This window comes from Branchiostoma lanceolatum, chromosome 1 (assembly GCF_035083965.1).
Source record: "Branchiostoma lanceolatum isolate klBraLanc5 chromosome 1, klBraLanc5.hap2, whole genome shotgun sequence".
Taxonomy (NCBI): Eukaryota; Metazoa; Chordata; class Leptocardii; order Amphioxiformes; family Branchiostomatidae; genus Branchiostoma; species Branchiostoma lanceolatum.
In genome coordinates this window covers 29,327,682-29,351,831 of record NC_089722.1, presented here as the reverse complement: position 1 = coordinate 29,351,831, position 24,150 = coordinate 29,327,682, and the positions used below count along the sequence as shown (strand labels likewise).

The following is a 24,150-nucleotide window of genomic DNA, read 5'->3' as shown; positions in this document are numbered from 1 at the left end:
CGCTATATGTGTCCTTGGTTTCTCCCGGATCTATATTTTGAAGGGTTCTTACATGCGTACTCTTGCGTGTAGCTGGTTTTTAAACAGTTGAGTAGCCATTGGAAACAATATGTCGCTCAAGTGCAGAAACGTGTGCTTCCATGTGCTGTAACAAAGTACAGTTTAGAACTGCATAACTCAAAGGTATGGCTTATTTTCGCAACTATGCAGTCCACGAAAGTATTGGCTTTATTTCCTCGCGGGATCACTATGGATTCGTAAAAAATATCAGATGATTCAATAGATGATTCAGTCGTACTTAAAAGTACTTGTCCTTATGTACCGACACTTCAGTGGTACCAGACACACCTTAGAAATAGATCGGCTTGTACTCCAAAGGGAAATCCTGTCACCTACCATCGGTATGTATTTTTCCTGTTGCCACTTGAAAATACTTGAAGCTTTTGTATATCTTTGTTAGTTATTTGGATACGCAAGGGCGTTGCATAAGAAGACAAAAAGAGAGTCCTGAATGCAGCACAGAATGCCACGTTTTGTAGTCTCTACCAGACTAACTACGCCAGCTATAGGGAGGATATTTGCCACGGAAGTCTGGACACCAGAAGGCTTCATTTGCAAGCGCGAAATATTGACCATCACCGTGGACTGAGTCTGCTGGCCAATTATTCCCCTTTTTGCCGAATTCTACTATCCATACGCCCATAGGGAGGCCTGGTGGAGGCTACACGTTTTGTATGGGTGTAGGTGCAAGGAGGTTTTATATAGAAAACCTCCTTGGTAGGCGCGATGGATATGTCTGTGGGGAACTATGGATTCATGTCCATATTAGTTTCGTGCGTGTTCTTTTCATCTTGGTCCTTACAACTGACAAAGTGTAAGTATGACATTCATTTTGTATGCTACAGTGTTGTTGTTGAACGACTTCACTGAGTAGCTAGTAGAATCTTAGTTCTTGACGATGGAAACTCATTCAAAAGTGACATTTATACTTGTTATACCTTTCGGTTCAGACAAATGTGCAGAGTACCAGTTTTGCAAGAGTAAGACCAAACTGACCGTCGCACGTTTTGTTTTTATGTTGGTGTTCTGTCAATACTTGAAATAGAAATGTGTTGTTCTGTAACTAGGAATGGACGATGCGCATGTCAGGACCATCGACCAGAACTTCTCTCTGCTGCTGCGTGAGTTACAGCTGACCCCGCAGTTCTACAGTCTTCTGGAGAGCAACGGCGTCTTTTCTTACGACGAAGTCGAAACAATAAAGGTAAAAAGCTTGTATTGATGAACGCCAGAAGTTTAAGGAAGAGAGAAGGGCTCCTATGTACTGACAAAACGTCCTCGCTATTTCTGTTCGTATGACCCCCATTCCACTAGATGGCGACCGCGCTGACCTAAATCGGAATTGTGTAACCCTTGACTTCATAATTGGAATATCATGCAAAACATAAAAGTATGACTGAAATGGCAACAAAACACACAAAGTGTACACACATAGTTTTTGTCTATGAAATTCGTTGAGCGCTCTATTAGATTTAGGCCGCAGGGAGCGCGCAGCGAGAGTGCCGTACTAGTGGAATGGGGGTATAAGAAACATTGTAGCAGAGTGTAGCACGTAGAAGAATATAAATATATACTTTGGTAGGTTTCGCAATACCGGTTTAGCTGCCCCATAAACAATGCAGAATGAGTGAATGCTACTTTTAAATTGTTAATTCATCTTGAAGTTTCCAGCTGACGGAGTAGCACTGGTGAGAGGTACTTGAAACGTAACGATGTTGAAGTGTCTGAGTCATGAGTGCGTGTTGAACGCATGCATGTCCATATAAACATAGTGTGACTTATCAACTACATCAAGCGACAGGAATAATATCAAATTCTGCTGTTATACTGCCTACATCAAAAATTTGCTATATCATTTCATCATCATCTTGGCGTAAGAATGACACGGATGAACATCACCCTCCTCCTCCAGTCCTCTCTGTCCTCCATTGCTCTTGGCAGTTCTTCTAAATTGCATCCTGCATCCTCACAGAGCTGCTGTATGTATGTCGTGTGAGGTCTGCCTACACTTGCATGTTCATGTTTTGGTGCCCACCGGAGGATCATTTAGTGTTAATTAATCTATTTTCAAGGGGACCTAACTTCGCGATACTGAAGGGGACAATGCGTTTTTTCGCCGTGTTTTGCGGTTGAAACAATTCTATATTAAAGTAGTAATACAATGGAAACGGTAACGGTGGCTTGAATTCGCCGAAAAGCGGTCCCGCGAAAAACGTGAAAATAATAAACGCCACCGCGAACATTTTACAAAACAACTGCTCCCTCCAACGAAGTAAATCTCCCGACTGCCCCATCCGAATCAACTTTATACAGCCGCAGTGCTATAGTTTTAGGCTGATATGTAACCAAGACAACCTAATACTGTAAATGCAGAATTATGCGCTGTGGTTCTATTTGTGTTCGCGGTTTTCGCGGTAAACTCTTCAGCGCGAAAATTTTTGCCCACCTATGACTGCAGCCCTACTATTGTTTCAAACGCGAACTTAAAACCACACGCCATTCAGGTTCTCCCTACCGCGAAATTAGATCCCTGCGCAATTAAATGCTTTAACAGTAGCATTGTTTCGTCCCGTTCTGTCGCAGAGTGAGTCCACCAGTGCCCGGCGGAAGGCCCGTGTGTTGACGCTGCTCAGAGAGAAGGACGCATGCGCAGTTGACAGGTTCTGTGACGTCCTGGCGCGCACTGACCAGGCAGCCCTGGAGAGGTTACTCAAGGTCAGGCACAGCGGCGGGGAGGGGACCACTGGTGAGTTGGAACCTGGACATTTCCTACCACCCATGGATCTATGTACGTTTGATATAAATATAACAGGGGGTGCCCAACCATCGGACATTTTTTTACGCGCTGGAACTCACGGCGCTCCATTGCTGGTTGCCAGAGAGTGGTCAGGTTTTAATGAATGAATTTTGAACACATTCATCTAAAGACCATACTTGGAGAAGAAATGTATTCATACTGTTCATGGGCCCTTCATGTTACGCGTTACATGCGGAAGACGCTGTGAGACATTTTCACGAACGTACCTTCTGATTTAGTGCTACGCCAGATAGTGTGCCTAACTTAGTACGCTTTGGTAATTTTGCTCTCTTCGGAAGTTGGTGATGAAGTTAGGGAAATGTAAATAAGGCTTGAAGTCTGCTATATTTTAGCTTTCTTTTGACCGGAAAATTTTGACTGTGTGCACTTCTAACGTCATGTGAGAAGGGCTATATCTAGCGCATCCCAGCTCATGTTCCCACGGGAAATAGGCTACTACGCGGCCCGACGTACGCATTGAATGCGGCCCGACTTACGAAATCATTACGAAAAAACGACACCGCTTACATCAACAATACTCCGTCTACTTATTCGGAAGTATATTCGCCATCTCTGTATTCAGTTTCGTTTTCATAGACGGTACCAATCACATGTTAGAGCGTAACAAAACTGTGCGTTGAATCGTTCCGCCACCATCGCGGCCCAAAAAAATGGCGGGAAAACAACGTCGTCAGACGACAGCAATGTTTACGTTGTTTTTCTTTGGTCGGTATTCTTCTCAACAAACACTTAAAGACCCAAATTTTTAGTGTTTTATGAAATTATTTTTCTTATGTGTATGACAGCTGTGTGACTTATGTATCTGCTTGGCACAGGTCGTATATTTAGGTGCCGGGCCGTCTAGCTACGCAGTGACCCTCTACTCAGCGTTGCCATCATTATTGTCAAAATACTACTTTTCGACAAAACAAGAAATGAATATGTACACATATGTTTTGAATGTAAATGACAATTATGTGCATGAACTTGGGTTATTTACCTTCCTTATCAGCATAGTCATTGGACACAAACACGGCGTACTTATGCAAAATAAGATCAGTAAAAAATCCGTGCGATGTTCGGAAGCGTGCGATGTTCGGGCGGCCCCCGTTATATATCTTCACACGATGTAGTACGGAATTATGTTTTGCTGAACAAAATATTGTCCGGAATTAGAAGGTCTACTATCATATTCAAGCCACCTTTACAGTTTTGCAGTAAGGTACACCAAAATAAAAGTCCGTGTTTCTTTTACATACCAAAGCTTGTTTTTGGGTATCTGATAGTAATGCAACGTACAAAATGCATTGGAGTGCGTCATTTCGCTCGTATGATTCTGGCCTTCAAATAGTATTTTTCAGCTACAACAACTCTGCAGAAAAGCACAGCAAAACAAATGTTACAAGGTTTTATGTTGGTGTTACTACGTTGAACAGGCCTAGGACAAATGCAAAACTAAACCGAGTAAATAAACACGATACAGAAATAGATGCTTCACAACGTCAGTGATTCTTGATTCCAGTTGAGATAAACCGGCTGGTCATCTCGCACGACGAGGACACGAAGTCGCTTTCGTCTTCAGAGCGAGACAGTCCGATACTAGAGCCAGCACAGAGACTTCCCTCCAGAAAGTTATCAAAGAAGTTGCGCCTGTTCCTCGAGGGAGGTCAAAGTGCCGGCGACGGCACCGTCCTGGGACAGAGATCCAAAGCCGCGGGAAATATGAGCAGATCTCGTGCCCAGTCCCTGGAGAAGGTTCTGCTGCGGGAGAGAGTGAGGGACTTACAGAAACACTTGGCGAAAGACTTGAAGATGAAGGAACGGAGACTCTTGGCGGTGGACCAGTCCATGACGATCAGGGAACAGGGCACCAGGATACAGACGCTGGAAGCGGAGGTCAACAAGCTCCGAGATGAGCGACAGACATGGTACATGGCGAGAGACAACTCAGCAAGGTAAAACAGCTTTCCCTTCCTAAAATACTCAGTAAGTACGCATGCGCAATGGTGAGAATACGAACGAGAAGCGAAGAATAAAGACTGGATATTTATGAATATATAATAATTTCCAAATGTCATTTGAAGAAAGGGAAAGAGTGGTGTGGAGAATAGACTGTCAATCTGTATTTCTTCACCGTGGCAGACATATCGAGTAACCGTTGCCATGGTTGCAGTCGCCCGTTTGAAATAGGTTAGGGCAACCGCATGTAACGTTACTGGATAGGACTTCCACGGAGAGAAAATACGGATGGACGGAAATTAGACAGTGAGGGAGCTTTTCCGTCTTCAAATCCGATTGTTTGAAACTTCGAGGCTAGCCCTAATGAATGTTTTTATGTCATCTCCTCCAGAGATAGACAACTATCGAGTATGAAGATCTCGACTCTTGAGAGAGACGTGCAGAACTTGGCGCACGAACGGGACCTGATGAAGAGACAGCGGGACCAGGCAGTGCGGGCCGAGTGGCTGGCGAACAAGGAGAAGGACAAGCTGATGACTGCAAGAGACGACAGGGAGAGAGACAGTAACCAGGTTCGTCATATAAACGGGCCGGGCGTCTGATTAACTACTTACCAAAACTGTACCCCTGAGCAAATTTTCGTGTCGTAAACGTGGTCGTCGCCTTTTGAAACGGTTGTCGCCTTTCTACGTGTATTAGCCCGCTCCACCACTTCAAGTGCATTAGCACGCTTTGCCCATGTCGTGATGTTTAATGGCATAGTTGATTAGGGATTAATTTAGGGTTTATGCTTTTTAAGTCGGGTTCCAACCCAAGGTGGTGCACTTTTTTCGATATTACTGATTAACACACTGTCGTACATATGTAACTAAAATGTTGATTTACTTATGTCGTTGCTCCTTGAAAGTAATACAAGTAAGGGGAAATTATACCCTTTCCTCGGACTGACTCTCTTGGTCTATTATTCACCATATTTTGCCGAAAGTCTACTATCCATACTCTCGTAGGAAGGCCTGGTGGTGGCTAGTGAATTAGTTACTGGCCGTTTGTTTTCCAGTGGATGAGTGAAAAGAACGAGGCCATGTCGACCATCGCGAGACTGCAGCACGAGATACGGCACATCACCGGCGAGCTGGAGAGGAGGAACGCCAGGCCTAGGACCTTCGAGATGGAACAGGTTCCACAGCATTACATCTGTCACTACTGTCCCATCATTTTCTCCATCTTCCTTATTATTCTCTTATTAAGCCCTGGTGATCTTAGTCCATTTTGTCTCCTCTACCCTCATGTGATGTGTAAGGTAATGCTGGAATGCTGGAATAGTCTGCTGGAATTGGTCTCTCGGACTCTCTCCTGATGAAGTTTGACAGCAGAGGAAATCCTAAGACATGTATAAACCGTTCTTGTCCGCGGCCTATACAATATAGTATCTTAACCAAGGAGTTTTAAGATCATAGGACAATAGACAATTTTCGTTTGTTATTGTAAAATGACTCACGCGTTCCTATCATGCATTTCGAATTTTCGACTGAGTAAACCCTTCACTTCGAAAAACAGACAACAAACGTATCTGATTGACACATCTTTTATATCCGATGTTCACATCGCGTTCAACCTCCCAGACAAAGACGGAACTTCAAAACGCCCTCTCGGAAAGGGACCAGGCATTGCAGCAGCAGGGCGCGGTCATGTCAGAGTTGGACAGTGTGCTCAGGGAACGAGACGATGCCGTCAAGGAACGAGATGACGCCTTCGCGGCGATGGAGAGGGCTTTGTTGGACATCAGAAGGTTCTTCTTACAAAAAAAGTTGTTATAATGCTATGGATACAGAGTCTACACCTGTAGTTACTTCCCTGAAAATGTAGGTATAGTTTTTACTCTGTTTGCGTGTGTGTGTGTGCCTGCGTGTCCGGCGGAATACCTTACGAACAAGGATTGCGATTTGGTATCTGGGCAGGTGTTGTGAACCCGATGGTCAACGTGGATGTGGGGCCTCCTGGTGGTCGACCTTGGTACTGCAGCAAGACTTCCCTTTTCTGTGTCTTTGGTCCTGGACATGCTGTTGCCTTGATTGTCTTGGAAGGAGTGGTGTAGTTTTGGGCCCCCTACCAGCTTGCTAAGGAACTGCAGGGGTGTTTGTGTAGAAATCGTTCTAGTTTTGTGTACATGTATAAGTGAGAATAGAAACACATGGAGAGCGAGGATAACTTTAGGAGACAACTAAGTTGTCCACTGTTTAAGCCTGTCGACCATTGATTACACGTCAAGTCAAGTCAAGGCAAAGTTTATTGCACAACAATTGCAACAGGTACAGTGCAATACGAATCTAGTAAAACTACGTATACATGAATGTTTCCAGGCTATACAATTGTCAATGGCAGAAATGATCAACTGGCTACTTATATTGTATACTAATCTAGTACAAACTACATGTGTTGATGCGTTTGCACAGAGCTAACGAGGAGAAGGAGTCTGCGCAGTACGAGCTGGCACAGGCCGTCCGGGAGAAGGAGGTGACAGCCAGGGAACGGGATCACGTGTCGCAACAGGTGTATACAGCTGACATGAAGCTAAACTTCAGGCCCAACATAGACTCTAGCAAGCTCCGCGGATCGCTGGAAGAATAGCAGAAATTGACCAAATGGAGTGAATAGTATGCTAAGGGAGTCGGCTATGGAGAGAGGGACAATAGGCGACCCACTGACTACCTTAGCAAACTATTCACTCTATTTGGCCAATTTCTACTATTTTTCCAGCGATCCGCGGAGCCTGGTAGAGGCTAGGCCCATCACACAAACCGGCCGTACAGAATTTATGGCCTTTCTCAAGATGAATGACCCACATTTTTGACGTCACAGAAACGTGGCTCTAGTTATGGGTCAAAGGTACCAGGAAACCTGTAGCGCCTCCCGTCTCTATTTAAGGAAGGTCGATGGCCTTGATGTAGAAGGCGTCCTTGATTAACCTTGTACGAAAGTACAATTTTCTGGTGTGTTTGAACTAGATTTCAGCTTCTTATCATGTTGTTTACCAACGCAGATAAAAACAGAGAACTTTAATGCAATAATTTCAATTACACAAACACTTTGAAGTAACGCTTTTAAAATGACTTTTTACGAAGCCTTATGCTGCTACACTACGAACGATGGATTGTTTTAACAGACTTTGAGCATATGTGCAATACTACTTGATCATCTTAATCATGCCCACATTTCCAAGACAATACCATTGCGGCAGTTTCACCAAATCGTCCTTAACCTCCTGTACGTAAAATGTCAACCGCCCAGGCAAAGAGGGAATATCAGGACGCGGTTCTGGAGCGCGACGAGGCTGTGCGTGAGCGCGACGCGGCCATGTTTCAGCGGGACCACTTCGTCAAAGAACGCGACGAGGCCGTGAGCGAGAGAAACCAGGCCGTGGTAGCCAGAGAAACGGCCGTCAAGGACGCTGAGAGGTATTTTGTATCACATATGTCGATGTCGTATTCCTGAATAGTCCATACAAACCATCTAAAGAAGCGACAGAAGTGTAGGGGAATGGTGCGACGCTCCCACAAACTCCTCAGTCCCTCTCTCGCTGTTCTTGACGGAGTTTCATCCTCCTCATCCGATAGCACGTCTCTTCCTCAGTAGAACACGAGTCGCAAGAATCTTTCCAAGACGGACATGATGGTGTGTCAAACGTTTGGCAGGAGTGCGACGTCTTCTTCTGAGACTACGACGTTTTTCTGTTTTCTGTTTTTCTGACTAGTTATACGCGTGTCACTCCCACCTAACTCCTTCCACATCGTGCCTATTTATCTTTTAGAGGTAATGCATTACATCAACTCATCTACAATGCTTGTAACGGGAATATCAGAATCTAGAAAACTACACAGGCCCGATATTCGTATACGCAGCTTAACGAATTCTATGGTGAAATACTTCCCGATGTTGAGATTACAATAAGGTGTTTCTCGGTTCCAAGTGCTCATGAGCAGCAAAATGCATTGTGGGTAATATGTCAAAGCCTCTACCGTGCAAACAGACGTGTTTTGCATATTTCTCAGGGGCCTTCACCTTTGGCATATTAACCACACCGCATTTAGCTGCACTTGCGTACTTACACCGTGAACCTACTTATTACATGTATTACGTTGGACGCACGGGGTGGGACGCTGTGTAAAGGTCTAACAGCTCGTTAACACAAAGTCTGTAGATGATTGAGTATGATGTAAAAGGAGTCAGGTGGAGGGGCACAGAAAAGATCTACGTATTGTCTGACTTCTCATTTTTGCTTTGGAGCGACGTAATCATGTGTCGATGCGTTTTCCCCAGAGCAAACAAAGAGAAAACCGCCGCTCAATTTGAATTGGAACGAGTCACCCGCGAGCAGGACGCACTATCCCGGGAACGAGATCATGCTCTGCAGAAGGTACAGAAAAATTTGCCCCTCTCCCCAAGATGGCAACAAGAGGATGGAAAACAAATTGACAGTCCGTTATGATAGGCATAACATTCATAAACTGTGTCCTAAAGTAGTTGTTCAGGTATTTTCTAGGCTTATTAATGAACTGTTATAATGCTACGAAATTGTTCTTTTAAAACTAAAACATGAGCTCTGTGATTGGACCCAAATAACGTGCTTTGAACAAAAATAGAACAAGGTTGACGGGAAGTAAATTGCATGCAAAGGTAATCATTTTAGCTGCTGACAGTTTGACCAGTCGGTGACATGGAGAATGAAACACCTTTTCCCGCAAAATTCCACATGTACACGTGAAGCGTTTTGATGCCTCACAGCACCTCATGGCATGTGAACACAATTTATTTTCTTAACTAAAACTACTAAAGGCGAAGAAAGACTTCCACGACGCCATCTTGGAGCGGGACGAGGCCGTGCGCGAGCGCGGGACGGTCATGCTAGAGTGGGACAGGGTCATGAAGGAACGGGACAACGCGGTCAGGGAGCGGGACCAGGCCGTGCGGGCTCAGGAGAAAGCTGCAAAAGACGCGGAGAGGTATGTGCACTTTTTTGTAATTGCATTTTTTTTTAAGATTCAGTCGTTGCATGTGATTCTGAACATAGCTTTGAGAAATACAAGAGAGGTACAGAGGACTAGAGTACAGAGATGGTAGCAGCCTCACAGTTGAGCTCCTGGTTCCAAGTAGTTGGTAACTGGAAGACACAGGTTCAAATCCTGGGACAGGACATCTCGGCTGGGGCTGCACCTGTCTTTTGGTAGAGACGTGAAATAAGGTGCCTCTGGCACGTTAAAGGTGAAGGGCTAACAACCATTACCAGTAAAAATACACCTGATACTGAAACAGCGAGAAAAACTGCTGCCCTATTTGCCATCAGGCACTATAAGGTGAATAACAACAACAACAACAACAACAACAAAGAGGACTAGAGATAGATGAAAAATAGCTTAAGTTTGTCTAGCTAAGTTTCATGTGAAATGGACTGAACTGAATTGCAATTATTACTGACTAAATGGTTAGACATTAAAACATGCTACATGTAAATTTCTTTGTGCGTATGAAAATCTCAATCATAAACTCATTCAGAGCGAGAAGAGAGAGAGATGTTGCACACTTCGAGCTGGCGAGACTCGTCCAGAAAAACGAGGCGATAAACCGGGAACGAGAACACGCCGTTCGGGCCAACAAGATGGCGACGTTCGAGCGTGACCGTGCCGTGAAGGAGAGAGAAGCGGCGCTTGTTGATCTACAAAAGGCCGTGCAGGACCGAACCAGCGCCGTGGCAGAGTGGGAGAGGGCCGCCAAGGAACAGGTTAGGGAGACCTGGAGTCCAACTTTAATGAGTGCAGTGCCACTATGCCCTTGTATTTGGTCTTTGTTACTGCACTTCTAATAATAAAGCTTAAAAAACAACTTGTTAGAGTTAGAGTCTATTTTTTTTAGTTGGGGAACAGTTTAAACTTTTCAAATTCCGTACCGAAGATTCATTTATCAACTTCGAAAATAACAAAATTTAAGCTACCAGTGTTATTATTGTTTTGCTTCTTCAACGTATCAAATGTTTTTCTTTTCGCGTGGCGATATATATGTACAGGACAATGCATTGGCTGATAGAGAAAGAGCCATCCAGGCGCAACAAAAGGCGCAAGATGAGAGAGACAAGGCTGTGAAAGACAAGGAGGAGATACACAGAGTTATGGAGGCACGTACTTTTTTTCATAGAAGGAGTTGTCAGTCAATACGACAGTCTTCTTTTTTTGGCTTTAGCTGGATCGCTCTATGAACTTAACACTGTGTCCTTCAATGTCCAGTTGTCGCACGCTCCTTTAATTACGGAAAGAGCTTTAGTACACAGAGTCCCGCCTAAATGTCGCACTATACACAAGCACTGTCCTTGGTGCTGAACGATTACTGATTGTGTATCACATTTATTACTACTAGTACTACTACGAGCGTGTGAGCTTCAAATCATGCCACAAACACTCTTTAGTAATACATACTTTTGTAGGGCTTTTAATGCCTGCATATGGAGAGTTAACAGTCGACTGAAAAAAGTTCACATGGATGACGTCATTGCTCGGCTATCTGCAGGAGGAGAAACGCAATACAGTTCGAGTCCGGCAGGCGGCGCTGCAGGAGCGGGACTACGCGGTCCAGACAGCCCAGGAGGCTGTTCGACAGAGGGACAAGGCGAGAGAGGCAGAAGCAACCGCGCTCAAAGGAAAGGTCAGAATATGTAAACTACGGTTATCATTAGCTCATAGTACCAAGCAGAGGTTCGTGGGGGAAGATCATGACCTTTTTATTCTATGCCCCTTTTTTGTCCCGGTGGGGAGAGCGGGGCATAGGATAAAAAGGTCACGATCTTCCCCCACCAACCTCTGCTTGAAGAGTCCAATAGTACAATTTTTATTTATCGGCTCATCCTTTCTTCTTGAAGGGCTCCACATATGCAAACTTTACAAACATCACAACGAGCGATCAACTATTTTTTAGAGTACTTCTTTTGCATCTACGGCCCTTATAAACGCCCTTCTGCGTAACACACCAGTTATAGCGGTTGTCGATATTTTACGATGTTTTTTTTATCGGCCCCGATTGTAAGGACGACGCCATTAGACAGAAAGACCAGGCGGAGTTTGCTCGAGAACAGGCGGTGCAGGAGAAGGAGGAGGCCGTGCGGCTCAGGGAAGCAGCCGCTCAGGAACGGGACGCCGCAGTAGCTGACAGGGACCTAGCGAGGAAAGAACAACAGGTAAATACTTCTGAAGAAGTAACGGTCAGTTCACGACAATTGGAGCTCTAGCCGGCTGTCTTCACCCCTATCGTTTGATAGGGCACGTTCACACTTCTGCGTGTATTCAAGTCCGCATGAGTTGCATATCAACAACCTTTTGGTTCAGGTAAAGTTTGCGGCGGAAGAAGTCTTTTTTTTCAGTTCGATAACCAGGCTGCACAACGGTGGGTCAAAGTAGAAAGCAACTTCTTCCCCACAAGTTTTACTTAAACCCAAAAAATGTTAATCCGCAACTCCTGCGTAGTTGAATATTCGAATATACGCACACGTGTGATCGGGCCCACACACAGAGAGAAAGACTGCGTGAGGCCCGAGCACGTGCCGAGCGCACACAGTTAACGTGGGCCGTACTTGAAAGGTAAAGGACGTCTGCGACTACTGATTGCCGGTCACAACCTGATGGAAAGAGCCTACTCCAATATGTTAGACATGATAACAACCTTAAGGTATATGATCATTGTGAATTAGGCAGTTTTCTTTAAGGCGAAGGACGCACGTGGGTGTATTTCCGTTCCTGGCATATGATGGGAATCACTTCAAAGTCGTCACTAACGACTAGTTACATGGGCACCGTGTTTCTCACAAAGGGAAATAAATTGCATGTACAATAATGGCATGCATCAAGAAATGATGTTGATGGCGTTCCGCGTTTACAATTACGCCGTCCTCTCTAAAAGAGCAGTTACGTGATTTCTCATTTGCTCACAGATAGAAATGAATGCACAGATATCATATCACGACATACTTAATGACGTTGCCCACAGGAAGCTAACAAAAGACGAGATAACGCCATCCTTCAGAGGGAGGTGGCGGTGAAAGAGAGAGACAACGCGGTGCAGGAGAGGGCGGCGGCACAGCAGGAGACAGACAGCGCCGTCCAGGCGAAGGAGGATGCTCTCAGACTAAAAGTACTCATTACTGTATAGTTTCTTTATACGTACTGTGGCTAAAGATACACTGACGTGTTTTGACGGCAGTAGTATGAATATAATCTTTTAAAGTGCAAGGTCTAGGTCGTTATTGGTAAAAAAAGTAAAGGTAAAGATAGTCCCATAGCCTTTTTAAGGTAGGGACGGTGGGTTGTGTTTCAATTTGTCTAGGGTACGGTATTGGAAGGCGAAGCCCATCTCTCTCCTTTCATCGCCTTTTACCTCCCCAACCGAAGTCAGGTACCCATTTTTGCACCTGGGTGAAGTGAGAGAAGAGTCGTGTAAAGGAACATCATTGGAAGGCGGAGCCCATCCCTCTCCTTCCACCGCCTTTTACCTCCCCAACCGAAGTCAAGTACCCATTTTTACACCTGGGTGAAGTGAGAAAAATCGTGTAAAGTCCCTTTTCCCAAGGTCACAATGTCTAGCCAGGAATTCCAGGAATAGAACCCGTGACCTTTCGATCTCGTGTCCGCCAGCTTAGCCACTAGGCCATTCGGCCCCGTAGTACGAATGATACTTTTGTAAAGTGCTATAGGTCGAGGTCGTTTTGTATGGCATAGTTATGGACACTTTCTTAACTGCTTGTATTGACTAATTCTAGATATACATCAGCCTGCTTGCACTCTAAGCTTAGCTGTTGAAATATATGGCACCCGAAAGTATCCAAAGGTCAACTACAAAGTGCTTGCCAAAAGCAGTGGTCATCAACTTCACTTCACGGTCCATCAACGATACTTACCCTTTTGTTGGTAGTAAAATTAGACTCGGCCCGGTTCAACCCAAATGCACAGGGGAGTTTGTATGCTTTTGATTTATTGAGTCTTTTGTCAGCGTAAAACCGTTTGATATCAGAAGCGGTGATGCAGCAAAACCGCGCATCGATTGACTGTCACTGGTTCTTTTGTCAGGTTCAGCTAGAATAGACTTGGTAGTGAAGAAGACACATCATCCAACTCCAGTTTCAAACCTATTGCAAGCTGAGTACAAGTTTGACCTTTCATTTCAGTGAAAAATTGTTGGGTTGGAATGATTATGTTGGAATTATGCTTTTATATGACTATTCCTAGGCCATGTTGATTTGATTATTAGGCTGACGTACTTAGGAGACCCCAAAACTGATGCGAGCGTGCGAATTAAATAAAAGGAAAAAAGTTGCCTTCATTGTGAAGTTTACATAGTCAGGAAGAATTACCAAAACTGAGCACACATAGTACCATAAACTGAAATATAGATTATCTATCTATGTTCTTTAAAATCTTCTTCTTTGACTTTTCAATTGTCTTTGGCATTGTGCGACATTAGTATCAGCTTTCCAAAATATCATTTTGCTATTCACAACATAGCTTCTCATTTTGAAGCTGTTTTGTACGATTCACAGTATGGCCCAAATCTTTATTTGGAAATGGACGAAAATTGATGCGCGCTCGGATGTCATCCATATAACCAAATCAATATAGCCTTACTATAGAAAAAGCGAGTCGTCCACAGTACAAAAAACACTACATAAAAGAAAATGAAGGATAGTTTTTTTTTCAATTTCCAGGAGAAAGCAGAAAAGGAGAGAGCAGAAGCTATCGCTAAGCGCGACGAAGCTGTTAATGAAAGGTACGAAACTCGTCTGGAAACTGAGAGAGCTTTGAAAGAACTGAAGGAGGCCATCATCACACGGGAGGCGGCACTGGAGGAGGCTCGGGCCGCACAGGAACAGCAGGAGGAGACCCGCCTCCTGTACAGCCAGGCGAAACTGGAACTGGAGGAAGCGCTGAAGGAAAAGGACGAGGCGTTACAGGATCGGGATGAGGGTGAGTAGGTAAAAGGTCAAGGTTAAAAAAGCCTTTTTGAGGCCGTAGGGGCAGTGGATAGTTAATCCACTGTGTCTAGAACACGGTATTGGAAGGCGGGGCCCATCCCTCTTCTTCCACGGCGTTCACTTTTTTACCTCCCCAACTGAAGTCAAGTTCCCATTTACACCCGGGTGGAGTGAGGGAAGAAACTTTCTTAAGGAAAAAACGTCTATCCAGGAATTCCAGGAATCGAACCCGTGAACTTTCGATCCCGTGTCTGATTGCCTAACCTTTCGAGAGTAGAAGACACCAACATCTTTACCAACAGCGGGTTATAAGGCTTCATTTGGTGGCATCATTGGTGAATGAATCTAACAACACTTGGTCAGTATTAAAGTATTATCAATATTGCAGCCCTGTCATCATTGTACAGAACGCTGTTTTCATTCACTTTCTTTAAACAAAAAGATGTAGCTCGATTTGCTCCGTGGACGAATTGATTTGTTCGTTTTTATCCAGCTATCCAGGCGAAAGACGCCGCAGTGTATGAAGAGAAGGCAGCGGGAGAGGAACGAGATCTCGCCGTGCACGAAAGAGACAAGGCCCTGGAACAACTCAGGGAAGCGAGGAGCGAAAAAGACCGAGCGACTCAGCATGTGAGAACCGCCCAGGAACAGCTAGCCGCCGCTTTGAGCGATAAAGAGACACTGGCTTCTGAGAGAGACAGTACTTTGGAAGAGCGCCGCCGTGCGGTTGAGGAGCGAGACGCAGGTACGGAGGCGGAGCACGCCATGGGCATGTTTGCCTGTTTTTCAAAAGACTCTGACGAAGGTAACTAGAATATATAAGTCTACAGTAGGATCAAGTCGCTTGGCCTATCTTGCTCTTGCAGTAAGTTTCGCACTCCACACAAACAAATCTCCATTAGTGTCACATAAAGTGTGTGTGTGCGTGTGTGTGTGCGTGTGCATGAAACTTTACGTATAGTATGTGTTAGTGTGTGTGTGTTTGTGCGTATGTGTGTGCGTTTGTATGTATGTATATGCGTGTGTGTTTATGTATGTGTGTTTGTATGTATGTTTGTATGTATCATACGGTATGTGTGTATGTGTGCATGTATGTGTATGTGTGTATATCTGTGTGTGTGTGTGTGTGTGTGTATGTGTGTGTGTGTGTGTGTATGTGTGTGTGTGTATGTGTATGTGTGTGAGTGTGTGTGTATGTGTGTGTGTGTGTGTTTGTGTGTGTGTGTGTGTGTGTTTGTGTGTGTGTTTGTGTGTTTGTGTGTGTGGCGTCCATCATACCTTTTAAAAACTAGCCAACCGCACCATATTGCTTGGCTGATAGCTGCCTGCATTACAGTTGTAACCCTTTTCACTATTACCCATAATTGATTTTAACTTCAAATCGTTTGTTTCAATGTACAGCACGCAAGAACCTAGAGACGGCTGTAAAGGAGCGCCACCGAGCAGTACGCGAGCGCGACCAGGCGATGGAGGCCAATGTCAAAGCCATGATGGGGAAGGACAAGACTCTGATCAGTATGGAGAAGATGACAGAGAGGTTGAACATGTCCAAACGGGTCCGAGACGCCGCCATACACGAGAAGGACGTGATTGTCAAGGAGATGGTGAGAGTCTCTTTCTGTGTGTGTGTCGCTCTGTCTTTCTGTTTCTGTCTCCCCCTCTCTGTCTTGTTTTGTCCCTGTGTGTGTGTGTGTGTGTCTTTCTGTCCGTTCCTCTGTCTGTCTGTCTTAAAGTTCTTGTCTCTCTCTGTCTCTCTACTGCTGTCTCTGTCTCTCTCTCTCTCCCCGTCTCTCTGTGTCTTTATCTCCTTTCACTCTTTCGTCCTCCTTCTCTGTTTTCACTTAGTTTAATTTCTTGTTGTGTTTTTTTTCCTTTTACTGTCTGAAAAATATTTTAGTCAACTTAACTTAAACAAATTTTTGTATAACAGATCTCGTCGTTTCCTACGGAATTTTGATCACAGGCGTAGACCAAAAGCGATGAAATTTGATGTATCTTAAGATTCAACAAATAAATCAAATAAACAAAATAAATTCCCCAAAACGTAAACAAAACGAAGTATCTCTCCTGTCCAGCCTTGCACTTCTTTGGCTAACGTCCAATCTCCTGTCCAGAGTTGCACTTCTTTGGCTAACTTCCAAAAAATGTAGACAGGCATATTGCTGAGGATTGAATGTGGTTCACAGTTAGGCATCAATGTATTTTGACAACTTTGGCGTCATTGGAACGCGGTTCCCTTACTTATGGGTACAGACAAAACCGCCACAAGATGGCGTCAAGGGAAGACACCCGTTATGATTGATGGCGAACTACCGCTCATTAAAACTTGGGGCCGTTAACCCGAGGCGCCTTCTTCATTGGAGCATTTTTAAAGGAAAGGAAGATAGGATCTCTTTTGTCGAGGACATGCCTAAAATTGAAGTTGGGACATGTGAGATGAAACCCTGGTCTCGTTTGATAGATAACATCGACACCCAGTGTTAACTGTGGCGCCGCTAGAAGGACATCCTTAAATACGACTGGTTCAATTTTATCCCAAATCCAAATGGAATCACTCCACACTTTTATGGAGGAAATTTATCAGTCAGAAAGTAACTTTTGTGAAACGAGAGAAGTCTATAAGCTAAGTTTATTTATACGCCAAAAATAGTTACTCAAGCAACTGGATACAATTTTGAAACAGACGTTTCAGACAGCATCCGCTGTCTTTCGTCAGTGACAAACGATAGGACTGGGAAACCAGGTTTTATACCAAAACTCTGAATAGATTACGTTAATGAGGTTAAGACAATCTATGAAGATCTAATTTGCATAATCAATGAGAAAATACTGTTATTTCATATAGATAACTGGAATGTCATACTTGTGGCATTTGGAAATTATGTGACAGTGAACATGGCTGAATGTAAATTATGAAAATGAGGGCCTTATTTGCATAATATATGTTCCGCATATCGATGTAGCTAACCTTTCCACTAGAGCCTGCTACAACTGAGCGACCAAATATTTGACGGATCACTCAGCAAATTTCATAGATAAGGAATTATTTTTTTTTCGTTTGGTGTGTTTTGTTGTCTTTTAAATCATACTTTTACTTATACATCTTGTATCATATTCCAATTATGAAGTCAAGGGTAACATAAATCCTATTTTGGTCGCTGTACATACATCCTATTTTGGTCGCTGTACATCCTATGTTATCAAGATTGGAGTTGCATAACCAGAATTTCTGGATATCTTCTGCAATTCAAAACAATCTAAGAATCGTTTGATTCAAGGACACTTTCAACGGTCGTGATCTCGGTCTTCAAACCTGTTACTGTTGTTATTGGATTCTGATTCAGGATCGGGGAAGGCTTTAGTACGCGGGCATATTGCCCAATTACTCAGGATCCTAGGCCTAGAAAAAGGCTTTAGCGTGTCCAATCCTTGCAGAAAGGGCTTTTGTGGTATAGGGTAATATGTACTCTGCTGCATCGCCCAGGATGACATTGTCTGATTGAATCGTCGAATTCCATTTTTGAAAGCTCATCCATAGCTTTAAATTGAGTATATAAATAGGAAAAATTCATCTATTTCGTCCACAATCAGTCAAAGATGAATTCCTATTCTCAACTGAATTTTCTGTATAGTATCTGTAGAGCCGGTATAACCGCACTTTGGTTTATCATTGCCTTTCTTTGTGTGTGTGTGGAAAGAAAGTTTGCCACCTTCCTCGCGTTGTTTGTTATTCAGGAGCGGGTGAAAAAGGAGAGAGATTTCGCCATGATGGAGCTGAAAGAGCTGAAGAGAAACGCTATCACGATTGAAGTGGACCGGGCGGGGGGAGGGGGGCGACCCACCGTCCATGTGACCAGGTCCGCACCCACCAGGCTTCCTGATGGACAGAAGGACGAGACGGAAGGAATGGACGACAAGAAATAGAGAATGTATTAATGCATCCACACGATAGTTCCCTACACAAGGTAAAGCGCTTACCAACAAACTTTCGACCTGGTCCTTCTCAATAGGACGTTCATTTGACCTGAAGCTTACGTCACTTGACCTGAGTGAAGGTGTGACGTCTGCAAGGGGTCAATGGTGTCAGGATGTCTGCATCTGCCCACGTCTATGAAGAAGCTGGTTACGTGATTCACTGGAGATTTGTAACATAAAATGTCTTGAATATTCCAACGTCTTTGTGACAAGGACTAGAGATATTCAGTCAAGCAATCTTTTATCATTGTATTGAATGGGTCCTTGATTTTTTACAACGTTAATATTCTCGTTCTTGAGTCATTCAATTTTTCACCAAAAGAAACTATATCTGTTCATATATGCATTAAACTGTATCGTCGGAATAACTGTTAGATACCTTTCTTGAAATACCTGTAGCCTTTTCCGATGAATTCTATGTAAAGTATATGTATATTATATATGACAATCTAAATGAACAAGAACGATTAAAGACATCTATTTGATTCGCCTTTCTGTTTAGTCTCTAAAACTGTAAATCGTATGACCTTTAATTTGCTTCCCAAATGATTCACACGCACGTCGTGAAATCCAACCGTACGTTTGGGGAAAAGTATAAGTGGAAAGCCAATTTGAAGGCCGACGTGTGTAGTATCACACGGTGTCTTTCGAGACTATCACAAAGTGGCAGCGGTACGCCAAAGCAGGAAGCAGACAATGATGTTCTCCTCTGGCGAGACGGGAAGTTGAAATACCTCATCTACTAGGAGCGGCACGTGTGGTGAAGTACATCTTGTTTAGGATTATGTAACGTACTTTGCACGCCACCAGCCACAGCCTTTAATATACAACATTGCGTAGAAATGAATTTCCTGTGTTCTCTACCCACGTGAAGGGATCGGGATGCCCTATTTTTGGACTTTAATGGGTTTCTTCTTACTTCAAGGCCATCGCTGGAGAGGCGTGCTACGAGGGAGAGATCCTGATCAACAACTTGAACGCTTGGCGAAAGCGTTTCGCCTGATACATTTGGTATTTTTTACATCCATTCATTCGGATATTGGGATGTCCCTTTGGCTCAGCTGGTAACGTTAAGCGTTAGCAGCCTCAGAGTTGAGCTCTTGGTACCATTTATTTTCGGTTCAAACCCTGGGGAGGGCATCTCTGTCGGGACTGTATCCGTTTCTCGTAAGGCACGTAGAATGGTGGTCGAACACGTTTAAAGGAAAGGGCCTGGGCAACCCCTCCCTGTACAAATACACCCTACTGAAACAGCAAGAAAATCTATGTGCCACTAGGCAGTGCGAGGTGAACAACAACAACATTTGGATATTGTTAAGGTACAAGTGAAAACTAGCAGAAGGCAATGATTGACGGTGTAAGGGAACCCAAATGTATTTGATTTTAAAGGCAATAATGATTTGCTAGGATTTGTGATTATTTTTAAAAAACAGGTTAGAAAAGACATTTAACTTTGAACCAGTCGCTCGCCCCTGTAGAGTGTGTGATATACAGACGATCGTTGTTTGTACCTTCCTTCGTATTTATTGTATGTGAACAAATCTTGTTGTGAGTAGCATTTCGACAGTTTGAAATGTCCCTTCATATGCCTGTTTCCATCTCAGCCGTATGATTGAGTTCCTCGCTCATAACCCTCTATAGCATTCTACCTTAAGACTAGGCTTTAAGAAGTTGTTTTCACTAAGCTAAGAAGTCCTGTAGGAAGCCCATCTTAGGTTCACATTGTAGAGTCTTGGATGCAAAAAGCGCACTGTTGGATTCGCACGTTGGCCAAAGCATAGGTACATTCTCTCAAATCTTGCTTCTGATGTAGTGGTTGCGTAACTGTGGATCAATTCAAGGATAGAGCCGACTAGGTCCTGAAGATTTCTGAGAAGGGTTACTCCCTGCTAATCTCTGCTGGTTGTAGGTAGTGGTGCGTACCTAAACCCGAGTGTAGGTTTAGGTTTGGACTCGAGTCCAGAGGTTTAGGTTCAGGTTCGGACTTGAAAGTCCGGACTTTAACCAATGGAATATGATAATAAATTTATTGCAAGTTCATGCCCGAAGGCTAATTGCAGACAAACATGTACATGGAAATACATGGGAATCAAAAATAGTTATCTAGACTACTATCAAAGTTCTAAGTTAACTAAGGTTGACTATGGTTGGGTTTGACTTCTTTTTTGAAGGCAGTGGAAAATGAAGAGACCCACGTTTTTTATCGTAAGTGGGTTTGTTGATTTTAGTAGTGATATGGATTTTTGTAAGCTATTCAAATGGTAAAAGCTAGGAGAATTAACGGAAGATGTTTTATATAAATCGTTTCTTTCGGCCTCATATAGAGGGCATTGGCAAATGAAATGTATTTCATTTTCCACTGCGTTCATTGTACAAAACTTACACATTCTCTCGTGAGCGGGCAGCTTTTTATATCTACCCTTTTCTATTTCTAGTGGATGTGCGCTTATTCGTATCTTACACACAGCTGACCGTTGTTCAAAATCTTTGTTGGAAAGATATTTTTCCATTGAGTATTCTGTTTTAACATTCCTATAAAATCTTAACTTACTGTCATCGATAGATAATTTATAAAGAAAACTTTGAATGTAAATGTCGGTCAGCCTTTTTCTTAACAATGTACATATATGTTGTATGTCTAGATCGACATTGTTGGCGTTCCAGATAAAGGAGTATCCGCTATTGTCAAGTACATCTTTCACATGTTGTAACCAGTTTTTCTTGTTGTTATTCACTTGGGAAGACTGTTGATACAATAGAGCATCTACTTGTAAAGGATGAGTCAAAGGATCGAGTTGTCTGAGGCGCAACCAGTACTTAACTATGCGGATTGACACATCTAAATCCACCGGGAACACTCCAAGCTCTGCTTTACTTGCTATGTTACTGGAGTTTCTGTGCACTCCAAGGATATTTTTACAGAAACGGTTCTGTATAGTTTCAATCGGACACCTGTCATTCAAATGGTCCTTGCCCCAAACTTCACTGCCATATAACATAATAGATTTAACACACACATCAAATATTCTTAACAGAGCCTTAGGGGACAGAGGTGAGCGAAAGAGCGGTTTGAGGCTGAAAAGGGCTTTGCGTGCTTTTAAGGACAACTGCTTTTTTGCTAAGGAAAAAGTACCTGATGAGGACAACAATAGTCCCAGATAACAATAAGAATTTGTTATTTCGATAGTATCTGAGCCAATGGAAAATTTCACATTTTTTACTGATCGTCCAGATTTGTTGACCCTAAGACGACCCTAACAACTATAGGGGGATCTCTGTCACCAGTTGTCTGGCCAAGTTATTCACAACAATTCTGAACACACGCCTCACTAACTATTTAGACGAACATTCCATTATCTCCCCAAATCAGTCAGGTTTCAGGAAGAACTTTAGAACAAGCGATAATCTGTTTGTCATTGACTCGTTAATATCTAAACACACCAATACTAACAAACGTTTATATGCATGTTTTGTAGATTTTAGAAAAGCATTTGACTGCGTGTGGAGAGAGGGACTCCGTTACAAATTACTAAGTTCGGGAATAGGTGGTAAATTCTATAGTTTACTTACATCAATGTATTCTAATCCAAAGACCTGCATATGTGTGCTACGAATGTTTTTTTTCCCGTTTCATGTAAAATTGCATATTGGCATATATTTTACATGCAATTTGAAAACTATGATATCCGGGATTATATACGGTCAGTAATTAATGCAGAAGTTCAGTTATAAACAAAAAACAGCAATGTTTTCATATTTTTCCAGAGTGCAAATATCACAATCTAAGGAAGCTTTAAGATGGTTTACATCAAAAAGGAGTGTAAAAGCGAGAGATTTTTATTTCAAGTCCGGCCTTGTTTCCAGATGTTTAGGTTTTTTGGACTTGAACCTAAAGGTTAGGAACAGGTCAGGAACAGGTCTGGGGTTTAGGTACGCACCACTAGTTGTAGGTAAGGCATCGGAATAAGAAATGTACAACGCTTTCACATATATGCGTATGTCCAGCAGTTACAAGTTGGCCTTGGTACTAAATTACGTGTAGATATCAAATAAACTTTGATTTAAGCTCCAGGTGCCAATGCGAAGATGTACGAGGGCGTGTGTACCGGGGACCATGGCTGAAATGTATTCTAATTATATCATAGGGACGTTTCCACAATTTCATTCTGTGTCTAGTATTAAAAAAAAATTCTAATGCGTTTTAACTACACTATGTTAAAGAAATTTAACTCAACCTATATCTTTAACATCACAAAGAGACGAGAAGAAGCCGAACTAATTTCTTAGAGTAGTTTTAGAAGAAATGTTTTTGATAAGTATAAGAAGTCCTTTTAGTGTCATTATATGCACTTTACCACGACTTTTGTATCTGTATGCCTGTACTTAGCCCCACGGGGCATTGATGACCAGTAAAGGCCATTATCATCATTATTAACAGAGGGGCGTACTAATTTGACTAAGTGGTTTTTAACAACGAGAGGTTGAGTGATCGAAAAGCAACATCAAGACCATTCCAAAAATGGGAAATATTTTAACTAGTAACTTAGGACAAGCGCTTTCAAAGCACTATTCTCCAGTACAGTCGAAAATTCATGTCCAGTGCAACCATGTAACGTTTCCATCGATACAAAGATAAGCTCCTAATGAGAGGCATTTTCAGTTCAAAGTCGGCCCTAGCGTATTGATCTTCTCCGCTTAAAAGTACCAAAACCTATTTGAAGGAAGACCTGTCAGAAAAGGTTAAGAAGATTGAAATTCCCAAGCGCCATCAAACTCTTGGACCGAGGAGACACTAATATATCATGTATACATGTGTCACCTGTCACGCGATGAAAAATGAGCAACTGTCTGTCAAAAACTATGCAGGAAAGTTTTCAAAGCGAGCTTCAGTCGGCTGAGCATCGGCCCTGGCTGCCGTATTTCAAGGGAGGTCGGGTTTAGGGCCACTACCCCCAGTAGTAAACGCGACACGCTGTCTGTAGACACTGAAACACACGGGAGCAGTACCCAACCACGGCTGATTAATGTACCCACTTTTTATGGACTTCTTAAGTGGCGTGGTGCAGTAAAGCGGGAATCTCACCGGACCCGCGGCACGCTGGCGACCTCGCTGCAACCGAGGTATATGGCAGAGCGCTCAACGAATTTCATCGATAAAAAAGCGAATCTATTTACGCTTTGTTGTATTTTTAGTCATAGAGTCCATTCCAAGTCACCAAGAGGGTTGTAATTGTCCTAATGGACAAATGTTTTCAAACTATTGTAATTATTTGTGTGAGAGATCTCATACTTTTCAAATATTTTGAATGTGATTTCAATTTAATAAATATTTCTACGGGTTTCTAAAACTTACGAA

At 43.2% G+C, this 24,150-nt stretch overlaps 1 protein-coding gene across 3 annotated transcripts; it reads left to right on the top strand.

Moving 5' to 3' along the window:
• Positions 1 to 262: 262 nt before the first annotated feature.
• LOC136447438 (golgin subfamily A member 6-like protein 22) lies at positions 263 to 19,274 on the top strand. Of its 3 annotated transcripts, none has more exons than XM_066446363.1 (20): positions 263 to 401; positions 1,128 to 1,264; positions 2,644 to 2,806; positions 4,380 to 4,812; positions 5,208 to 5,388; positions 5,874 to 5,993; positions 6,439 to 6,605; positions 7,270 to 7,366; positions 8,105 to 8,271; positions 9,134 to 9,230; positions 9,650 to 9,816; positions 10,367 to 10,592; positions 10,875 to 10,982; positions 11,372 to 11,506; positions 11,886 to 12,035; positions 12,842 to 12,985; positions 14,553 to 14,811; positions 15,313 to 15,564; positions 16,221 to 16,423; positions 18,555 to 19,274. In XM_066446363.1, the coding sequence occupies exons 1-20, from the start codon at positions 284 to 286 to the stop codon at positions 18,741 to 18,743; spliced, it is 3,513 nt and encodes a 1,170-aa protein (XP_066302460.1). In that variant the 5' UTR covers positions 263 to 283; the 3' UTR covers positions 18,744 to 19,274. The 3 variants fall into 3 exon arrangements, with proteins under 3 accessions (XP_066302460.1, XP_066302452.1, XP_066302467.1); XM_066446355.1 differs by having other exon boundaries at positions 15,313 to 15,624; XM_066446370.1 differs by lacking the exons at positions 8,105 to 8,271; positions 9,134 to 9,230 and having other exon boundaries at positions 266 to 401; positions 15,313 to 15,624.
• Positions 19,275 to 24,150: the final 4,876 nt, after the last annotated feature.